This window comes from Scyliorhinus canicula, chromosome 30 (genome assembly GCF_902713615.1).
Source record: "Scyliorhinus canicula chromosome 30, sScyCan1.1, whole genome shotgun sequence".
Classification (NCBI taxonomy): Eukaryota; Metazoa; Chordata; class Chondrichthyes; order Carcharhiniformes; family Scyliorhinidae; genus Scyliorhinus; species Scyliorhinus canicula.
This window is the reverse complement of record NC_052175.1, coordinates 12,103,559-12,112,794: the sequence shown is the minus strand read 5'-3', so window position 1 is coordinate 12,112,794 and position 9,236 is coordinate 12,103,559. Positions and strand designations below refer to the sequence as shown.

At 58.3% G+C, this 9,236-nt stretch overlaps 1 protein-coding gene across 1 annotated transcript; it reads right to left on the bottom strand.

Annotated features, from left to right (window-relative positions):
- Positions 1 to 2,670: 2,670 nt before the first annotated feature.
- Positions 2,671 to 7,688, bottom strand: LOC119958665 (gamma-secretase subunit APH-1A-like). The gene is made up of 3 exons (XM_038787233.1): positions 7,461 to 7,688; positions 3,840 to 4,010; positions 2,671 to 3,047 (listed from the first exon to the last, which is right to left on the bottom strand). Exons 1-3 carry the CDS (start codon positions 7,571 to 7,573, stop codon positions 2,963 to 2,965), a joined length of 369 nt encoding a protein of 122 aa, XP_038643161.1. The 5' UTR covers positions 7,574 to 7,688; the 3' UTR covers positions 2,671 to 2,962.
- Positions 7,689 to 9,236: the final 1,548 nt, after the last annotated feature.

The following is a 9,236-nucleotide window of genomic DNA, read 5'->3' as shown; positions in this document are numbered from 1 at the left end:
CCCCCCCCCCCCCCCCCATTCCCTGGATAAAGAAGTTTCTCCCGAATTCCCCATTGGATTTATTAGCGACCACCTTATATTGACGGTCTGCCCCCCCTGGGGAAGAAACATTCTCTCTGCATCGACTCTGGTCAAAAAAAAAACGTCAATAATTTTAAAGAGCTCTGTGAGGTCATTCCCACCCCCTTAGCTTTCTCTTTTCTGGGGAAGAGAGGCTCAGCCCGTCAATCTTTCCCTGATATTTACACCCCCATGTCCCTGTAAATCTTTGCTGCACACCCTCCACTGTCCATATATCTGTGAGACACAACATTGGCTAGTGAGTGAGGCTCCGCATGAGTGCCCCTCCATCTCAGTGGGCCTAGTGAGTGAGGCTCTGCCCGAGTGCCCCTCCATCTCAATGGGCCTAGTGAGTGAGGCTCTGCCTGAGTGCCCCTCCATCTCAGTGGGCCTAGTGAGTGAGGCTCTGCCTGAGTGGCCCTCCTGCTCAATGGGCCTAGTGAGTGAGGCTCTGCCTGAGTGCCCCTCCATCTCAGTGGGCCTAGTGAGTGAGGCTCTGCCTGAGTGCCCCTCCATCTCAGTGGGCCTAGTGAGTGAGGCTCTGCCTGAGTGGCCCTCCTGCTCAATGGGCCTAGTGAGTGAGGCTCTGCCTGAGTGCCCCTCCATCTCAGTGGGCCTAGTGAGTGAGGCTCTGCCTGAGTGCCCTCTATCTCAGTGGGCCTAGTGAGTTAGGCTCCACATGAGTGCCCCTCCATCTCAGTGGGCCTAGTGAGTTAGGCTCCACATGAGTGCCCCTCCATCTCAGTGGGTCTAGTGAGTTAGGCTCCGCATGAGTGCCCCTCCATCTCAGTGGGCCTAGTGAGTGAGGCTCTGCCTGAGTGCCCCTCCATCTCAGTGGGCCTAGTGAGTGAGGCTCTGCCTGAGTGCCCCTCCATCTCAGTGGGCCTAGTGAGTGAGGCTCTGCCTGAGTGCCCCTCCATCTCAGTGGGCCTAGTGAGTGAGGCTCTGCCTGAGTGCCCTCTATCTCAGTGGGCCTAGTGAGTTAGGCTCCACGAGTGCCCCTCTATCTCAGTGGGCCTAGTGAGTGAGGCTCTGAAAGAGTGGCTCTCCTGCTCAATGGGCCTAGTAATTGAGGCTCTGCCTGAGTGCCCTCCATCTCAGTGGGCCTAGTGAGCTAGGCTCTGCCTGAGTGCCCCTCCATCTCAGTGGGCCTAGTGAGTTAGGCTCCACATGAGTGCCCCTCCATCTCAGTGGGCCTAGTGAGTGAGGCTCTGAATGAGTGGCTCTCCTGCTCAATGGGCCTAGTAATTGAGGCTCTGCCTGAGTGCCCTCCATCTCAGTGGGCCTAGTGAGTTAGGCTCTGCCTGAGTGCCCCTCCATCTCAGTGGGCCTAGTGAGTTAGGCTCCACATGAGTGTCCCTCCATCTCAGTGGGCCTAGTGAGTTAGGCTCCACATGAGTGCCCCTCCATCTCAGTGGGCCTAGTGAGTTAGGCTCTGCCCGAGTGCCCCTCCATCTCAATGGGCCTCGTGAGTGAGGCTCTGCCTGAGTGCCCTCTATCTCAGTGGGCCTAGTGAGTTAGGCTCCACATGAGTGCCCTCTATCTCAGTGGGCCTAGTGAGTTAGGCTCTGAATGAGTGGCTCTCCTGCTCAATGGGCCTAGTGAGTTAGGCTCCACATGAATGCCCCTCCATCTCAGTGGGCCTAGTGAGTGAGGCTCTGCCTGTGCCCCTCCATCTCAGTGGGCCTAGTGAGTGAGGCTCTGCCTGAGTGCCCCTCCATCTCAGTGGGCCTAGTGAGTGAGGCTCTGTATGAGTGGCTCTCCTGCTCAATGGGCCTAGTGATTGAGGCTCTGCCTGAGTGCCACTCCATCTCAGTGGGCCTAGTGAGTTAGGCTCCGCATGAGTGCCCCTCCATCTCAGTGGGCCTAGTGAGTGAGGCTCCGCATGAGTGCCCCTCCATCTCAGTGGGCCTAGTGAGTGAGGCTCCGCATGAGTGCCCCTCCATCTCAGTGGGCCTAGTGAGTGAGGCTCCGCATGAGTGCCCCTCCATCTCAGTGGGCCTAGTGAGAGGCTCTGCCTGAGTGCCCCTCCATCTCAGTGGGCCTAGTGAGTGAGGCTCTGAATGAGTGGCTCTCCTGCTCAGTGGGCCTAGTGATTGAGGCTCTGCCTGAGTGCCCCTCCATCTCAGTGGGCCTTGTGAGTGAGGCTCTGCCTGAGTGCCCTCTATCTCAGTGGGCCTAGTGAGTGAGGCTCTGCCTGAGTGCCCTCTATCTCAGTGGGCCTAGTGAGTTAGGCTCCGCACGAGTGGCCCTCCTGCTCAATGGGCCTAGTGAGTTAGGCTCTGCCTTAGTGCCCCTCCATCTCAGTGGGCCTAGTGAGTTAGGCTCTGCCTTAGTGCCCCTCCATCTCAGTGGGCCTAGTGAGTTAGGCTCTGCCTTAGTGCCCCTCCATCTCAGAATTGAAGTCGGGCTTGTCCACTAACCATGACCCCATGAATAAGTATAAATACATTTAACACACCTGGAATATTTTGGGAAGAGATAGAGAAAACTATTAATCGTTTATATATTAATAGAACGGTGCAAACAAAAGAAATATTTGGACGCAGAGGGAGCGCAAGGCTCTCGCAGACCAGCTCGCGCCTCGCTTTAACGTGCTGAATAATTTCAGCCATACCGGCAGGAAAAAAAGAACCACGCGGATGGAAATCAGCGGAGCGCTTGTGCAGCGGTCAACAAAATGCCTGGCGGGGCTGCAATCCAAATCCAGAAGGGCCGCATGTGGCCTCCGAGCCGTAGGTCGCCCAACCGCACGATAGTGAGGGGTTACCGGGACGGTGGGGAGGCACTATGAAGGCGAGGATGAGGAATTTCTTTCGAAAGCCTCAGCGAGACTGGCAGCCGACACGGTTCAGCGGGCACCGACGCGATTTAATTCAGAGCGATACAAGAGCGTGGAGTTTCAGGTTTTACCATATGCCATCTGTCCGATCGATATGGGCGACCTCCCATCTTCGCTGATGGTGGCGAGACCCTGGTCAGCTTTCCTGGAAAAGGCAAACGTTTATTCTTTAAAACAATGCTAGCGACGGCGGCTAAATAAAACGACAAATGCCCCCAAGCCACTCAATCCGACCTCGTCCGAGGAGTGAAACACACTGGAACCCCCCCCCCACCCCCACCCCCCGGGCTTTCCGCTGTGCGGCACCCTTGGGAGTCGCCGCCACTCCGATGAGGCTCACAGTGGGCGAGAGAGAGACTCCCCCCCCCCCCCAACCCCCGGCCACCATCTCAAAGGGGAGTGGGGGGGGGGCCGGGGGTACTCCCGCAGCGACCGGGGCCAACGTTTAACCCTCAGCCACGCCAAAATCGGCAGGATGGGCCGAAGGACTCTCTTCTGAACGGCGAAGTTCCCCGATTCTATCAGCTCCATCGGCAAAAATAAGAAACATTATCTCGGCGCCGCTGCTGAGCGTTTTTATTTTGGGACACACACACACACACACACATGCGCGAGCGATACTAAACCGAGATGGGCGAAGGAAGCCCCCCCCCCCCCCCCCCCCACCACCACCACCCCCCCCAAAAAGAGCCGCACCCTGCAGCCAATATGTGCACAGCAAGATCCCACAGTCAGGACAGCCGCGACAAGGGGCTAATCCACCCCCACCCCCCCCCCCCCCCACCCACCCCCCCCCCCCCAACCTCTCCTGCTCCAAACAACCGGCCGCGCACGACCCGCCAGGTCACCACGGCAGCGGGAGAGTCGGCCTGGCCGCCAGGCTGGAGCCTGGGAGCGGAGCCCGCCAACCCACTCGGCATCGGATTTTCGGGCTTACTTGAGCAGCTTGTAATAGGCGAAGCGGAAGGCCTCTTGCAGCAGCACGGAGATCCCAGCCCCCATCATCAGCAGCCCGTGCTGCACACGGGGGTTCTCCTTGTCGCTGAGCTGGACGGCGATGAACCACAGGAGCGAGGAGAGAAGCACCGACACCAGCCAGAAGAAGCAGCTGCCGGGGGGGGGGGGGGGGGGGGAAAAAAGAGGCAAACCGTTAGCCAGATCGCCCGGCGCCACCGTGGGACGCCCAATAAAAGCCGACGGGAGTATTTTATCTCGAAGCGCGATCACCGCTGTCATGTCGGGAACAGCGGCGACCAATTGACGCACAGCAAGATCCCGCCCACCGCGACGCGATAACGAGCAGGGTCATTTTTTTTTGTGAATGAAATCTCTGCCAAAAGCGGTAGCGGACGTGGGGGTGGATATCGGCCTCAGAAAAACCGGGGGGGGGGGGGGGGGAAAGAGAACTTCCCTCCCAACCTCACCTTTCTTCGAAAGAGTGGCTGTGGGATCTCCCTTAAATCTGCGGTGGATGTCGGAGTTTCCACTTGCATCGTACTATATGTATTCGGTCGCACCAAGGGTTAAATTGTGCGCGACTGCTGCAGCCACGTTTTTTTTAAAATCCCGGTTTACAGGGCAAGCAGACTTCTTGGCTACTGCGGTGCAATTGAAGCATCGTAAAAGGTGGGCGGATGGAATTTTGTTTCCATGAAACAGGTCCCCCCCCCCCCTCCAGGGGAGTAGACAATTAGAGACATTGTGTTTAGCTGGGGTAGGAGTTAATGGGTGGAGCCAGGGGCTGGAGGAGCCAGTGGTTGAGTTTCAGTTTGCCGTCCAGTTAAGAGATTTGCCTCTGGACAGATTCGCAGTTTCTGGAGAGAAAAAGAGTTAAAGATTTGCCTGTGAACAGGAGCTGGAGCAATTTCTCAAAGGCTGGCAGGTTAAACAGCAGTCCGAGACAGTCAAGAATCTGCAGGCTTCTTCCCTAAACGGATTTCCCCCCCTCTCTCTCTCCGTTAAGTCTTTTAAAAATAAACTCTATCCGATCAGGCCTTCCAGAGTCTGCGAACTGTATTTAAAAAGTGGATTCTGACCCCAAATATTTTATCTTAAAAAAAACCATTTTATTAAGGCATTTATAATAACAAAAGACACAAGTACAGAATTAAACCTAGTTCAACGCGTAACGCACCCCTCCATATCCCACAGTTCTTGCCTAAGCTAGACCGATATAGTCTAACTCCCTCCCCCCTACCTCTCCCTTGCCCCACTAACCCCCCCCCCCTTTAATGAATCTCCTAACAAGTCGCTAAACGGCTGCCACCTCCGAGCGAACCCAAACGTTGATCCGCTCAGGGCGACCTTGATTTTGTCAAGCCTGAGAAACTCGGCCATGTCGCCTACTCATACCCCCCTGATCCGTCTCCGGGCTACCAAGGAGGCAAAGGCCAAGACGTCGGCCTCTCTCGCCCCCCCCCCCCCCCCCCGGTCTGCCGGGTCTTCCGACACGCCAAAGATCGCCACCTCTGAACCCGGCACTGCCCGTGTTTTTAGTACCGTGGACATGACGTCTGCAAATCCCTCCCAGAATCCCCAAAGCTTTGGACATGCCCAAAGCACGTGGACACGATTTGCGGGCCCTCCCGCACATATCCTCTACCCCAAAAAACCTGCTGATACAGGCCACCGTCATGTGTGCCCAGTGAACCACCGTGAATTGTATCAGGCCGAGCCTGGCACGTGTTGACTCTGCTCAGAGCCTCCTCCCACAAACCCGCCTCTACTTCCCTGCCCAGCTCATCTTCCCATTTGCGTTTTGTCGCCCCCTATCTGGGTTTCCTCCTACTCTGTGAGTTCTTTGTAAATTTCCGAGTCCTTCCCCTCCCCCGTTCTAGAAACTACCTTGTCCTGTACCCCTGTGGCGGAAGGAGCGGATGGGTACTTGGAGACATCAGAACCCATTCCCTCCCGGCAATTCAAACTTCACTTCCACATCCTCCAGACCGGGAATACTTCCATTGATAAACAGATCCCCCAGCCTCTCAATCCCTGCCCCCTGCGAAACCCCCCCCCATCCATCTTCCCCGGCACAAACCGGTGGTTACCACAGATTGGAGCCCACGCCGACGCTCCCTCCACTCCCATATGCCTCCGCCTTTGCCCCCAGACTCTCAGGGCCGCCGCTACCGCCGGGCTTGTGGAGTACCGGGCCGGCGAGGATGGCAGAGGCGCCCTTACACGATGCCGCCTCCACCCGCTCCCACACCACCTCTCCCCAACTGCCCACTTCCTAATCATGGCTATATTAGCCGCCCAACAGTAGTTCCTAAAGTTCAGAAGTGCCAGCCTTCCCTCCCCTTGGCTCCGCTCCAGCAACACCTCCTTTACTTGCGGGGTTTTACCTGCCCACACAGATATCACCCTGCTCACCGATTTAAAAAGGCCTTTGGGATAAAAATAGGGAGACACGGAAAAACTGTCATGGGAGAGTACTCTCCCTCCTCGGCAAACATGGTGAGCAAGAGGGCGGGGTGGTGGGCGAGAGGATGGGGTGGCGTGTGAGAGGGTGGGGTGGCGGGCGAGAGGGCAGGGTGGCAGGCAAGAGGGCAGGGTGGCGAGCAACGGCAGGGTGGCAGGCGAGAGGTGGCAGGTTAGAGGGCAGGGTGGCCGGCAAGAGGGCAGGGTGGCAAGCGAGAGGGCAGGGTGGCAGGCGAGAGGGCAGGGTGGCAGGCGAGAGGGCAGGGTGGCAGGCGAGAGGGCAGGGTGGCAGGCGAGAGGGCAGGGTGGCAAGCGAGAGGGCAGGGTGGCAGGCGAGAGGGCAGGGTGGCAGGCGAGAGGGCAGGGTGGCAGGCAAGAGGGAGGGGTGGCAGGCAAGAGGGCAGGTGGCGAGCAAGAGGGCAGGTGGCAAGCAAGAGGGCAGGGTGCCAAGCAAGAGGGCAGGGTGCCAAGCAAGAGGGCAGGGTGGCAGGCGAGAGGGCAGGGTGGCAGGCAAGAGGGCAGGGTGGCAGGCAAGACAGCAGGGTGCCAGGCAAGACAGCAGGGTGGCGAGCAAGAGGGCAGGGTGGCAAGCAAGAGGGCAGGTGGCAAGAGGGCAGGGTGGCGAGCAAGAGGGCAGGGTGGCAAGCAAGAGGGCAGGGTGGCGAGCAAGAGGGCAGGGTGGCGAGCAAGAGGGCAGGGTGGCGAGCAAGAGGGCAGGGTGGCAGGCAAGAGGGCAGGGTGGCAGGCAAGAGGGCAGGGTGGCAGGCAAGAGGGCAGGGTGGCAGGCAAGAGGGCAGGGTGGCAGGCGAGAGGGTGGGAGACAGGGTGGAATAGCAAGCAAGAGGGAGGGATGGCTGGCAAGAGAGCGGGACAGATCTACTGATCCTGGGCGGTGCCCCACGTAGTTGAATTGCCCTCCAAAGAGGGCACCCACGCCATGCGGGGTGGGGGTGGGACGGCAGGTACCTTCCCCCCACACTTAAAAAAAACACCCCCATGTGAGGTGGGGGGCGGGGAATTTGGTGCTTATTTATTTTTTGTCGGCCAAATGCCTGGCCCCGCCCCCCGGCTGGGTGGTGACCATCCCTTTAACCCGGTGACTTTAATGATTGGCGGCCGCCATTTTGGCCGCACTCACCCGGCGACCAGGATGATCACCCGCAGCGGGTCGCCGGCCACGGTGAAGAGAAGCAGCGCGAAGGCCGGCCCGAAGGCGATGAAGGTACAGCCGAAGAAGACGGCGGCGCTCATGGTGCCCCCCTCCTCCTCCTCCTCACTGGACGGCGGCGCTTCGTTTTAAAAGTCCCTCCGCCATCGCCCTGCCCCCCCGTCGAACTGACTGAGTGGAGGGCGGGGCATGCCCGGGACTGATTGACAGGGCGGTCGGCCAATCAGCGGTGTGGGCGGGCTGCCCGCCGCTGATTGACGGGCTCATCCGCCAATCAGTGGAGTGGGCGGGCTGCCCGCCGCTGATTGACGGGCTCCTCCGCCAAACAGTGGAGGGGGCTCGGGAGCTGATTGACAGACTCTTCCGCCAATCGGGGGCGGGGGGGCTCGGTATCTGATTGACGGACTCCTCCGCCAATCAGTGGAGGGGGCGGGAGCCCGGGTAGCCAATCAGCCGTAGTCCTGCCCACTCCCTCACCCACGGTCTGACCAATCGACGTCGAGGATCCGTCGGGCCCGGCCGGAAGGCGGCTGTGGGTGGGAGGAGCGAGTTAGTCCAATGATTGACGGAAATGCCGGCCAATCGACTGCTGGAACGTTGACCTATCGGGGATGGAGGGCGCCCGATCATTTAGCTTCCGGTCACGCCCCGGCTCATGTGCGCATGTGCGTGGCCGTAATGAGTTCTGGGAGTTGTAGTCTCGCCTCCCTGTGTCAGGGACAAAGGCCTCTGCCTCTTTGGCCTCAGTTGGTCTTTGAAGGTGGAGTTCAACAAGACGAGGCGCCTGACGGCTTCCCCAACTCAACCATTCCACACCCGTGCCGGGAGCATGTTCCCAAACTCCCTCCAGTGCAGAAGGAGGCCATTCGGCCCCTCAAGTCTGCAACACCCCTCAGATGGAGCGCCCGATCTAGATCCACCACCATCTCCCCCTCCCGTAACCCCACCTAACCTGCACAATAAGGGACAATTTAGCACGGCCAATTCACCTAACCTGCACATCTTTGGACACTAAGGGGCAATTTAGCACGGCCAATCCACCCAACATGCACGTCTTTGGACACTAAGGGGCAATTTAGCACGGCCAATCCACCTAACCTGCACATCTTTGGATACTAAGGGGCAATTTAGCATGGCCAATCCACCTAACCTATACATCTTTGGACATTAAGGGGCAATTTAGCACGGCCAATCCACCTAACCTGCACATCTTTGGACACTAAGGGGCAATTTAGCACGGCCAATCCACCTAACCTGTACATCTTTGGACACAAAGGGACAATTTAGCACGGCCAATCCACCTAACCTGTACATCTTTGGACACTAAGGGACAATTTAGCACGGCCAAGCCACCTAACCTGCACATCTTTGGACACTAAGGGACAATTTAGCACAGCCAATCCACCTAACCTGCATATCTTTGGACACTAAGGGGCAACTTAGCACGGCCAATCCACCTAACCTACACATCTTTGGACACAACGGGACAATTTAGCACGGCCAATCCGCCCAACATGCACATCTTTGGACTGTGAGAGGAAACCGGAGCACCCGGAGGAAACCCACGCAGACATAGGGAGAACGCGCAGACTCCACTCAAGGTGGGAAGCGACCCCGGGTCCCTGGTGATGTGAGGCCACGGTGCTTACCGCCCGCACAGCCTGGCTGACGTTGAAGGTTCCACTCTTGCCTCTACAAGGCTGAGAATCTAAGAGCGGGGAGGTTGGGTATAATACGCTGGTTAGG

Bases quoted from the DNA above. Each gene is read 5' to 3' on its own strand.
- LOC119958665 (XM_038787233.1), bottom strand. From the start codon at position 7,573: ATGAGCGCCGCCGTCTTCTTCGGCTGTACCTTCATCGCCTTCGGGCCG. The intron at 4,011-7,460 runs GTGAGTGCGGCC...CCCCCCCGGCAG, and splicing joins GTGATCATCCTGGTCGCCGG to CTGCTTCTTCTGGCTGGTGT. The intron at 3,048-3,839 runs GTAAGCCCGAAA...TGCCTTTTCCAG, and splicing joins GCCTATTACAAGCTGCTCAA to GAAAGCTGACCAGGGTCTCG.